Source organism: Grammomys surdaster, unplaced genomic scaffold (assembly GCF_004785775.1).
Source record: "Grammomys surdaster isolate TR1022 unplaced genomic scaffold, NIH_TR_1.0 126133, whole genome shotgun sequence".
Classification (NCBI taxonomy): Eukaryota; Metazoa; Chordata; class Mammalia; order Rodentia; family Muridae; genus Grammomys; species Grammomys surdaster.
Window position 1 is genome coordinate 5803840 of NW_021620941.1, and position 12565 is coordinate 5816404.

Here is a 12565-nt window from a genome sequence, read left to right on the forward strand (position 1 = left end):
ACAGACAGTTGCCCCACGCCATGGGCACAGACACCTCATAAGCACAAGCATACAGTCCATTGTCCCTATCACATCACGAGTAACACAAAACACAGACAAAACAACTACACAAACCGTCTCAACCAAGAAGGCCAAAACCAATACAGAAAAACAGATGGCCAGGAGGTCTCTCACACCTCCTCCAGCAGGCCAGGAGGTCTCTCACACCTCCTCCAGCAAGCCACCGTGTCCTCTCTGGCCTCCAGACGGGCACCCACCAGGCGTCCCTGGGGTCCCTCCTCACCTGGGACGTCTCCCAGGTTGTGGCAGTGGTAACCCTCCTAGCACGTCTGCTGGTCACCCATTCGCCTCCTGCCGAGACAAAAGGTTTGCTGTCTCTTACGAGACAGAAACAGCTGCCAAGCCAAACCATAGAAGTGCACTTTCCAGAATTCCAAACGAGACGGATCGACACACAAAACACACAAACAAAACCGCGGTGCCCTTACCTCCCAGAGGGGGGTCTCAGAGATCAGGGTGGTCGCAAATCCCGGACGAGCCCCCAATGAAGACCCCCGCAGAGGGGAGACCCTCTCTCAAGTCTCAGAAAGTCGCGACCACCCAGTAATCTACTCGAGACACCATATACCGGAGCAATTGTGAGGTTATTTATTAGGGTGTGACAACTAGCTGCCGGTCAATTCGCATGCCCACGCAGGAGCTGAATTGACCCCGACTGCCAGTTTGAGGGGTGTTTTTAAAGGGAAAAACCACAAACCAAGGAAATGAGGAGGGGGTGAGGGGGTTGCTAGGGTGGTATAACATAAAAATAGTGGAACATTCCAAAGGAACCCAACCTACATGAGTCAGGATCAGATGAAAACTCTCTGTACGCTTATCTTTCTCAAGAATGTAGTCCTGTCCTGTCACTTCGGCCTTGCCTTGTCACTTCGGCCTTGCCCTGTCACTATGGTTCTCAGCTTGGTTCCACCTGACTAAATTGCATTCTTTCCTTTCTCTTTGCAGGTCGGCCAGTTCCAGTAATGGTGACTGGTCTTTCCACATTCCTAAAGAAAGCCTAAAGAATATTTTATATCTAAAAAGGATTCTATATACCCAGTATCCATAACTTTTCCCTCTACACCAGTACCATGGGATGATCACCAAGAACAGCAGCAGTAGTAGAGTGGATCAGCCTGTGCATAGAGTGCTACAGACGCAGAGCTGAAAAAGTGACACCAGCCCCTAGAGGAGTCCAGAAGATCATGTGTAGATCCCAGACACTGAAACAAGAAGCTGTACCATTGAAGTTTGACCCAACCCGTGGGTCCAATTATTCGTGGGAGTCGAGGGGGACCGCACCTGAAAGGAACATGGGCAAGAGAGAGAACGAGACCAAGCAAATGGCGACTTGTCAAGGTCTGCTTTAATGCGGAAGCGGCTTACAAGATATACTCTAGGCAAAGGAGGAAGGGGGACAAAGAACAGGATGGGGACTCTATCAACTATCGATAGATAAGGTCAGTCATTTGGCAGAGCATTCTGCAGTTTTTCCCGGAATGTCTCAGGGCAATAGTTCTGTAAGAACAGGAAATTCTTTCTTAGCTGAAGGTCAGATCCTCCCAAAAGAGACAGTTTTTCATTTAGCAACTTTTGTTAACTGGGATGGTGGTCCAGGGTCGCCAACATCTCCCCATTCCCTGTACAATGAGAAGAGGGGTGGTCTAGCATGTCCATGGTCTTGCCAGTCAGGGTCTTCACGAAGATCTGCATGCCACCCCTCAGGCGGAGGACCAGGTGCAGGGTTGACTCTTTCTGGATGTTGTAATCAGAGAGGGTGTGGCCATCTTCCAGCTGCTTGCCGGCAAAGATGAGCTTCTGCTGCTGGTGGTGGTGGTGGGGGGAATGCCCTCTTTATCCTGGATCTTGGCCTTCACGTTCTCGATGGTGTCACTGGGCTCTACCTCCAGGGTGATGGTCTTGCCAGGACTAATTCTGTCTAGAGAAATATAATACACTGCCCCGGCCCATGGGGATTTGACAAGACCTTAGGGAGGGTACGAAAGAATGAAGGGACAAGAGGCACAAGGAATAAGAGCAATTCTGGGGTTCTGATCAAGCTCTGAAACTTTCATTTTGGGTGCAGGTTATAAAGACACAGCAACCTGGGAAGTTTGGGTGAGGGTCATTGCTTAGGGCTATCCCACCATTGAATGCTTATTGCCCTAAACCATCCCACTGTCATAACCGGCTCCCAGGAAATGCCAGACGTTCTTTAAGTTCCTGGGGCCTGAGACCTGTGAACGTCCTTTCTTAACCTTGCACTGACTAGGCTTTCTAGAACAGCAGGTAACTTCCTGGGTTCTCTCAGGACAGCAGGTAGTTTCCTGGGTTTGGCTCCTGGCAGAAGTTGCCTTGGAGACCGCAAGATGTTCAAGATGCCAGAACCATGGGTTATCTACTGAGGAAAGCTGCTAACAGGGAGTGGAACCAGATCAGGAGAAAGAAGTTTGTTGCAGTCAACAAAGATGAAAAAGGAGTTGAAAAAGGATCTGAAGACTGCTTTGACATCAGCCATGGAGACGCAGAGTTTGGAGTTTGCCCAGCTGGTTTTCTGTTTTGTCTTGGGAATTACACAGTTAAGTGATTGAATGAATCTCAGAAGACACTGTGATCTTTGGACTTTTAACATTGTTGAGACTGCGATAAACTATGGGGACTTTTGAAGTTGGACAAAATTTTGTATTAAGCTATGTTTAGGTATGGTCCCCATAGACTCATATTTTTGGACAAGCCTATGGGGGCCAGGGAGTGGAATGTGATGATTTGTATATGTTTAGCCCAGGGAGTGGCACTATTAGAAAATGTGGCCCTGTTGGAGTAGGTGTGTCACTGTGGATGTGGGCTTTAAGACCCTCATCCTAGCTGCCTGGAAGCCAGTATTCTGCTAACAGCCTTCAGCTGAAGATGTAGAACTCTCAGCTCCTCCTGTGCCATGCCTGCCTAGATGCTGCCATGTTCCCACCTTGATGATAATGGACTGAACCTCTGAACCTATAAACCAGTCCTGATTAAATGTTGTCATTTATAAGATTTGCCTTGGTCATGGTGCCTGTTCACAGCAGTAAACCCCTAAAACAATAGGTTAACAATCATTAAAAATATTCTTTAAATGCCACCAATACCTTCTCTATTTAACTCCTCCCCTTTCTACATCGCTTAGGATGACCTTGAACTTCTGACCCCTTTCTCAACCTCCTGAATGTTGGGATGACAGGCATCCACTACCACACTTGGTTTATGTGGTGCTGGGATCAAGCTCAGCTGAGCTACATCCTCAGCCTGGTCTATCTTCTGGGGAAAGAAGGTCACAGCAACCAAGTGCTGTAAAGAAGGAGTACCTTCACAGCAGCCATCCTGCAAAGCAGGTGGACAGTGCCGTGGTGGAGAAAACCAGAGGTTGAGACTAGCCCAGAGTGACTGAGATGGCCTGCCGTGTGATGAGGCAGATTTGTCTTAGCAACTGAGTGGATTGTCCCCACTTCCAAAGCCCATGGGTAATATGGGGCCTGGGCCAGGATCGTCAGCTGGCAAACAAAATGTGGGTTGGCACAGGGTCCAAGCTTGCTTGTGGGCTGTGTGGGTTTCATTCTGGTACTATGGTTGGTCACTGAATTGCTTTAATTGGCCATGTCCAATAAAATGCTTTTTCTGGAAGAGCTGATGAAAGTACAAAGGTAGACAATGCCTGGAAAGCAAAACAAACAAAAAAAGCAAAACCACAATAAAAAAATTTTGATGTAATGTACCTGTCTGTCTTACTCCATTTCCTGTTGATATAATAAATTACTTTAGGCTTATAATTTATAGAGAATAGAGGTTTGGGGGCTCAGGGTTCTGGAGCCTAGAGATTCCATATCAAGGCCCTGATATTTGCTGAGCATCTGCAAGGCCAGAACAGGAAAAGGCAACACATAATGAGGCAGAACAGGCCAGCTAAATCAGGCCTCTCACAAAACCACTAGTGCTACCACAGAAGCATGTATCCATGTTCTGATTATAGAGGTGATGTGACCAGCTGCATCACGATCTTGCCACATGGACTCTCCCACTGTGATGGACTGTATCTTTGAACTGAACCAGAATCAACCCTGAAGTTGCTTTTGTCAAGAGCAATTTATCACAGGGACAGAACAAGAAACAAAGATATGGGTGCGCATGTGGGACTTGCTGGCCATAGCTCATGGATGGCATAGCCCTCAGCCTAGGGGTGATGTCCTTCCCAGAATCAGGAGCAGCTTTTCTGTTGCACACAGCACAGCAGACTTGGAAGGAAGCATTATATATCCTAGTTTCAGGAGACTGGACCAGTGCTATCCCCAGTGTCTTAGTTAAGATTTCTATTGCTGTGAAGAGACACCACGACCAAGGCAACTCTTATAAGGGACATTTAATTGGGGCTGGCTTACAGGTTCAGTCTGTTATCATCATGGTGGGACAAATGGCAGCATCCAGGCAGGCATGACACAGGAGGAGCTGAGAGTTCTTCATCTTGATCTGAAGGCCACTATAGAGTACCTTCAGACAGCTAAAAGGAGGGTCTCAAAGCTCTTACAACACCTCCTTCAACAAGGCCACACTTCCTAATAGTGCCACTCCCAGAAGGGAGCAGGAACAGGACTGAGGGATATTTTGTTTCTGGGGGAAGCTCCTTTCCTTTGGCGCTGTCATGGCCCCACCCAAGCCAGGCTATGTGTATAGACTCCCAAACAAAGAACAAACTAATTTGTGGATAGTACTTGGTTTATTCATTAGAAAAACAAAAATCAAAACTGGATGGGTCTTATATACAAAACAAGACACTTTTTGTTTTCAAGGGTTAAAAGCACTCTAGAGATTTAAGGTGGGAATATAGATGGCACAAAGCTGTTTCTCCCAGAAACACATGAACAAATATCCACGATGGACTTATTATACATAGATCCGGATCATTCAGGACCACGATGGGCCCACAGAGCCCTGCACAGCAAAGTTCCAACATGGCAGACCCAGAGGATGGTCAGAGTATGTGTCAGCATTTCGGCACAGAAGTGCTTTACAATTCAGACCCAGGTGCATAAAGTAGAAAACTCACTTCCGTGTTAGAATACCAATACAATTCAGCCACAAAGTAGACACACAGCAATTTAGTACACTGAGCTGCAGAACTCAGGAGAGACAGGTGTAATCACTACACAAATGTAATCCTCACATCTGGGCTCCAGCACATCCTCAGCTTCCAGTTGCCACAGGCACCAAAGCACCAAGGCAGTATCACTCTGCCGATCTCCCAGGACCCCAATGCCTGCAGCCTGGCCTCAGCACTGGCCAGGCCCTTTCTCCTGGGTAGAGGCAGGGTTGCAGAAAGCCATGCAGACTGCTAATGTTATCGTTGGTCACACACAGCTGAGCTTTGAGTCATACACAGCAGGTGTGGGGAGGGTTTGTCCTCACTGTTCACCATCACAGGTGGCTAAGCTGTTTGGGGACCAAGCCATCTCATGGCCTCACTACAAACCCATACATACATCAAGAATGAGACAGTCAAAAGGAATATGTGGGATCACCTTTTAGAGGCATGACTAAAAGCAAATCTGTAGCTCTGTATGAGGGGTTTATATGGATGTTAGACTCCCCCAGCAACTAGATACTGGATGATCTGGGCTCAGCTGAGCTACAGAGGCAGCAGCCAGATTCCCACACTAGACAGGGGATGGTTGGTAGCTATTTGCTAGCTGTTGTGCTTTGAAATGTTTTTTAATTACAGGCCACCACTACAGAATCCAGAGACAGCCTCTGGCCAAGGACACCCTAGTCCCAGTGGTATCCCAACTCACTCAACCACATTAGCACTTCAAGGTAGACAGCTACTGCTATCTCCAGGCCTGAATAGTTGCACTAGAAATGGTGACCAGTTCCAGCCTCTGTCTCTGACCCTCACGGGGGACAGTTACAACCAAGTGTTTACTCATCTACCATACATGCACCGAGACCACAGAGAATTGCAGCTAGGAACACCCTGCGAGATTGAACGACATTTTCAAAAAGTATTTTTTACAGCACTTTTAAAATAATTTACAAAAAAATCTACAAAACGCATTATGTACCAGGACACATTCATTAAATAAAAATGTCATTTGAGGTTAGTGTACATATTTATACAGCGGGGGCTGCATGGAAGGGATCCAGTTTTTGTTCTTTAACTGTCAGGATCCCCTACTTCATACCCTAGGCTGCCTCACACACATATAGGCACACACACACACACACACACACACTCAGGCATGCACGCAGGTACATCAGACAAAACATGAACACTGCTTCCCACAGCTATGGTAAGAGCCACAACATGCCTGTCACAACTTGAGGCCTTTACTGCTCACTGTGGCACTGCCCCATCCTCCATGGAAGTGTCACTGAATTCGCTGGCATCACTACCCAAGGTCTCCTGGTCCTGCTGTTCCCTGTCAACTCTGTGCCGATATCTCAGGTCTAGAACTTTATCATCAGAGTCAGAATTCCTCCTGTCCTGCTGTCTCAGGGTCCCTTGAGCCTTCCGGCTTGGCCATTTCACACCGTCCTGCATTAGCAAGTGTGGGCTTCCAAATACAGGGTTGTGGCCAGGCTGGGTCTCTCTGAAGGTTGAGAACGCTGGACCCTGCAGAGGTAAGCCCACATTGGGGCTGAAGAGGCCAGCCTGCTTGACCCCCCAAGAAACATTCTTCCTGAAGTGGAAGAGCTGGGTGGAGAGGAAAGGCAAGCCCTTCCTGGGGCCTGAGAGGCTGGGTGAGCCCCCAGCCTGTGGTGTGGTCCCCTTTTCCTTCTCACCCTGAAAGACCCCTGTCCATACTGTGCCTTGACCTGAGTTCAGCACCCATGGGCTGGATAGCCTGGTCTGGTGTGCAAAGTCACTCCAAGAGAGGGCAAGGTCAGCCTGGGATCCAGGGTTGGGGGTTAGCAAGTTTGGATTGCCATAGTTCAGGTGAAAGGTCCCCCCAGCACTTCCAGCCTCGGCACCCACTTTGGCACAACTGGGCAGCTGACCAAACACACTTTCTGCCACTGTGGTCTGGCTTCCCTGTGGGCCATGGTCTTTGTGAACATTAGCACTCTTCCTGCTTGGTGGAGATGCTTTGGCAGAGTCGTTCCTGCTGGTGTTCTTGGGTAGTGCTGCCTCGCTTCGGCCCAGGGCAGTGGTGAGGCGCGTGGCCTTCTCAGCACGGAGGGTACCCTTCCCAGTCTGGCTCAAGAGGCTGGTGGCCTGTGTCCAACCTCTCTCTGGGCCTCTCCTTCCTTCGGCCAGCTGAGGGGTTCCCCTGGCTTTTTGGCTCCGTGTGCACACTCCAGGCTGCAACCCCAGGGTTGGCTCTTTCCTACAGGGCATCTCCGGCTTGGCAGGGGCCCCTCGAGGTTCTGTGTTGCGTATAGACTCCTTGGCCTTTTCTGCCAAAAACCTCCTGATCTCCAGCTCAATGCTGTCATCACTGTCCACTGTGCTGTCCTCAGATGTGGGGCTGGAGGCTGATGGAAGGTGGCCACTGGTTCCTGTGTCCTTAGATGGAGGAGCCCCTTCTGGATTTTTCCTCTTGGGGAGAACGGCGGGGGTTGCGTCCTCACCCCCTGTGCCACCCAGCTTCGCCCTCTCTGCCATGCTGCTGAAGGCACTTCCTGGACTTCGTCTTGGGCTGTCTTTGTTGTCCCCTCTGCACCTGGGCAGACAGCTCCGTAGCGCCTGCTGTCTGTGGTCCTTCCCATCCCCTGGAAGGTTGCTCAGCTTCTCCCCACACTGAGTCTCTGTGCTGCCAAATCTGACCTTCTTACACGAAGTCCGTGGGGCTCGGAACCTCTTCTTAAACTTGCGCTTGGATCTTAATAAGTCCTTGATGGCCATGTCTAGGTCCTCGTCACTGTCCAAAGAACTGCTCTTATCCTCAGAGCTTTCCTTCTCACTGGCCTTCCCGAGGGCCCTATGGCTTTGGGATAGGTGTGTATCACTGAGCCCAACTGTCCTGGAAGTAACAGGCTGGTCCTTGGCTTCAGCCTCTCCTCCTGGGGTCTCTGTGATTTTGCTCTGCCCGAGAGGGTCCCACCCATCATGGTCAGGCTGAACCTTCCCCTGGATATGGTCACTGTCCTGGGCACTTTCTCTACCCTCCCTTATTTTCTTTGACACTCTAGTACTGGCCCCACCTCTCCGTTTCCGTTTGCAGCTCAGAGGGAGATCTGGTGTTTTAGCAAGAGGTGCCTTGGGGATGCCAGGCTGGCCACTGGGGCCAGGTGAGGACAGTGGACCCTGGGAAGGCTGAGGACTCCCTACTTGTGCCTTAAGAGCCAAAAATGTCCGGATCTCCTGCTCAATGCTGTCATCACTATCAATGTTGCTGCTGTCACCTTCAGAGCGGAGAGGCATGGGTTGGGGACAGAAGAGTGGGTTCCTGGATGGAGGCCTGTCACTGCCTTCCATGGGGGCTGGCAGGATGGTCTTAGAGATGTCCAGGATAGCTTCTGCACACATCAGTTCAGTGGATGTGTCTGCTAGGCGTGAGGCCTGGTGTACAGCTTCACTCTTGGCAGCTGTGTGTCCAGGAGGTACAGAGGCTCTCGATTCCGTTAGGAGTTTGGAGAGGGGATCAGGGTGGAGGCCCCCCTGGGTGGTGTCCATAACCTTTGGAACTGCCAGCCTCTTCTTGCTAGGGGGTCTCCTGTGGACTTCAGGCAAGGCACTTGGCTGGGCACTGCCAGGGCTTTCTTCTTTCAGTTGGGCTCTCAGAGGTGGGTCTCCACTGGCCTCCTTTCTGGTTTTCTCCAGCTGGTACAGCTGGATGGCCTCCTCAATGCCATCGTCACTGCTAGAGTCTGATGCCTGGTGTGCTGGGGCCAAGCTCCTGATGCGCTTGCTGCGCCTGGCAGGCAAGCTCCTCCTTACTCCACCCCTGTTCTGTGCAGCCTCTGGTCTGTGGGTGGTCAGTTTTGTGCTCACTGGGGTCTCAGGCTCTGTGGTGAGCTTAGGCTGGAAGTTTCTGAGCTGTGTGCTCGTCTTTGTTAGTCTGGGAGGTTTTCGGAAGATGAACTCCTTACAGGTTCCTATCAGAGCTGCCCTGGCTGAGGTTTCTCGGTTCCCTCCAAGTCTGGCAGGGCTGTTGTTTGGGTCTGATTTTTTATCCACAGACCCATCATACTTCAGGTGTTCATGCTGTCTTTTCTCATTAAGAAACTGTTCTATTTCAGCTTGGATGCTCTGTTCAAAGGAGTCCTCGCTGCTTATGCTAGCTGGGGAGGTGGAGCCCTGGTCTTCACTGGCTTCCACAGGAACACTACCTGAGCCAGGAGTGAGCTGTGAGGGACACGGGATAGGCAGGATGTTGCTGTGGGCAGGCTCTGGGATAGATGGGGGCCCTTGGGACATAGGTTCAGAAGCCCCACCCTTTGCCTTCAGGTACTCTTGGATAGCCTCCTCAATGTCCCTGTCCACGGAGTCATCACTGTCAGAATCTAGCTCCAAGGGACCAAGTCTCCCAGCTTCATCTTTCTCCAGGGTACTGCAGTTTGCAACAAGACCACAGGCAGGGAACTCTGGCTGTTCTTTGCACACAGCAGGCTTGGAGGCCAGCCTCGTGTCCTGGGACCTCTCTGCACGCTGGCCTCTTTGTGTGCCACGCTCATGGCTCATGCCCAGGGCAGCCTCGTCTCTCTGCAGCGTGCAGATGAGCATCTGCACCCTTGCACTCACTGAAGCCCTGGACGTGTCCTCTTTAGACTCTGAGAAGCACTCTGGAAAGCAGAAGCTCCTGGGCTGGCCAAAGGCCTCCCATCTGGATTGGAGCGCCACCACTGGAGGGGCGTTCATGAGGAACATCCTAGCAGGCAGGCTGGGTGCTGAGAGGCAGGGCTTATCAGTCAGCCTGTTTCACATCCTGGGAACAGAGACAGCATAATGAAGGATACAGCTCATCAGTAACACCAGCCAGCTCCCACACCGCTACAAGAAACACCACGCCAGGGGCTGCACGGTGGCTGGGGTGGCTAATGCCAGCCTCTTAGGCCTCAGTTTTGCCATCAGTACTGGGAGTTACTTCCACCCTGTAAGTGGAAGACTCAATTAAAAACAAAGTGCAAACTCCAGCAGCCCTTTCCTCTCCCTTCTGGGTCTATACTTTTCTGTAAGAGGACAAAAGGGACATCATTTACCTTCCAGTGTTGCCAGAAGCCACAGCAGTCTATAAACACATGTCCAGGTAAGTAGGACTTTATGGGTGGATCCTTTCTGGAAATGACCAGTATGTTCTTTAACCAAAACTGCACCACGTGAAGGACTCAAAAAGTACTTCCTCAAGCTTTTTATAGGGTTCCCTTACCTACGCTGTTTCACGGGAAAAACATCAAATGAGTATTTGACAGATGTTTCTCAAAGGCTGACACCAATTTTGCCTAGTTAGCATGAGAGTTGTGCCAACATTTTGGTGGTCCTATCATTTTGGTGGGTCTGGAGAAAGGACTGTGTGGCATATAGACAGATCATGGGCTTGTCAGCTCGGATGCTGAAGATGCTGCTTAGTGCTACACGACTCTGTGGTCAGAGCCAGGTCTCTACATACCAGCTAGGCTGGTGTCACTAAGAAAGTTCACAGAGTCACCACAAAGAGGAGCCTAGTCTAGGAGGCACTGAGTCACACGGAAAAATACCAACTGCTCTGTATACCTCCAGGCTTCTCTGATGCCCTTCTGCCTCCAAGACTGAAGAGCACTTGGAAGGCTGAAGGACAAAGAGACCTGAGTTCCTCTAAGGGAAGGCTGGAAGGTTTTCCCACCACTAACCCAAGGCCAGATGGTACAGCTTGAGCGGCTGTTTGCTCTGCTTTTATGTTCTGTCCTCTCCACCAGCTATTTAATCAGGACCTGCTGTTCGGACAGGCTGGGGTGTGGGTGTGGCCATCTAGACCAAAATCTGCTCAAGAGGGACAGGCAACAAACTAGAGGTCACTGCAAATGCAACAGCAACTCATGGTGATTACCAATGTGTGCTTCAAGAGTTAAACTAATATATGTATAAAAAACTCTACAGTAATTACTTGAAAGTCTCAGGTGCAGGCTGATATTCCACAAGGCTCAGGGAAGAGGTCTTCACCGTTCCACTTGTATTTCACCATCTTCCATCAGCTTTTACATTCAGCTGTGAGGGCTGGACATGGTGGTACACACTGTTAATCCAAGTACCAGCACAGCCCAGTCTATGCATAGTGAGTTCCTGGCTAGCCAGGGCTCTATAGTGAGACCAAATTGTCTAAATAAATAAATAAATAAATGATAGATAAATAAATAAATAAATAAATATCAGCCTTTACTCCCAGGGTTATAATCAGTAACATTTAATTTGGAAACTGATCATGGCTTATATTTTTTTCTGTTATGATATGACATTAATATAAAGAAAAGTTTGACAAATTGAGGAAAGTGTGCCTGACACCAACTACACTAATTGTAGCCGATTTGTCTCTCTTCTCTGTGAGTGCCACAGGGTGGAGGGTGCTTTCCTCTACTAGCTACCCAATCTTACATCCTGGCCATCCTTGACAATAACTTTGCCTTCCTGGATGCCACAGGCACAGGGCAGTGGGAAGTGATGGAGAGAGTTTTTTCATTTGCTGGGGGACCTACTGCTTCTTTGCCCTAAGTGTTGTTTAAACTGCCAGAGCAATACTACAGAAATCATAAAACATTTGCACAACTTAGCTGTGATGAGTCTGAATTAAATAGGGTGTGGTGGTGTATGCCTTAATCTCAGGTGAAGGCCAGAGGAGCAGGAGTTCAAGGCTAGCACTGGTTCCTTATCTAGTTCTAAGACAGCATCTGGCTACTGCCATCATATCTCAACCCACCAAAGTAAAAACAACAAAAATGTGCTCTCTGGGGCGGGGCAAGGCAGGGTGGGATGAGGTGAGTGGCATTAATATCTTAACAAGCAGGAAACCATTATATCAGGTGCAGAGCTGAGGGAATAGATCAGTTTATTTCCACTCACCTGCTCACAGCTTAGAACGATGGACCCAGAGCTGGGCTTCTCTGGCAGTCTTAATGGCTGTTGGTCCAACTACCTGGTCAATCTTGGGAGCTGTCATTCTGGAGAACCATGAACTTCAAAGTTAGAAATGTGAGCTGAAGCCAGAATTGGGGCTTTAAATTAAGAGGCTCTGGGAATCAGGTTTCCAGAATGGTTGTGGGTACAATCAGCCCCTGCAGCCTAGCATGGCCTCTGCACTGAAGTTAGGAGGTAGAGGGCCCTGTACTCCAACTTAAAGTGGGTGTGCGTAAGACTTGGTCCTTAGGAGTCAGAGGTGCTGACGAGATTCGGCCCCTAGAAAAACTGCTGTGTCTGCCATTCCCTGTGCACACGGGAAGCAAGGGGAGACAGATTCCCGCTGCTGCCTGAGTGCTGACTGCTGTCTCGCAGTCTGAGAGGCAGCTGCAGCAGGAGTCTGGTCTATAGCAGGTTAATGCCAATCCTTCTCCAGTAAGTGGCAGGGCCTCCAGCTGGTCTGTGCCCCCCTCC

General features: G+C 49.8%; 1 protein-coding gene across 1 annotated transcript; it reads right to left on the bottom strand.

Annotated features, from left to right (window-relative positions):
* Positions 1 to 6287: 6287 nt before the first annotated feature.
* Positions 6288 to 9874, bottom strand: Ppp1r26 (protein phosphatase 1 regulatory subunit 26). Its single transcript, XM_028757140.1, has one exon. It carries the CDS (start codon positions 9872 to 9874, stop codon positions 6398 to 6400), a length of 3477 nt encoding a protein of 1158 aa, XP_028612973.1. The 3' UTR covers positions 6288 to 6397.
* Between the last annotated feature and the right edge of the window lie 2691 nt (positions 9875 to 12565).

Coding starts and splice junctions, on each gene's coding strand:
- Ppp1r26 (XM_028757140.1), bottom strand. CDS start 9,874: ATGTTCCTCATGAACGCCCCTCCAGTGGTGGCGCTCCAATCCAGATGG.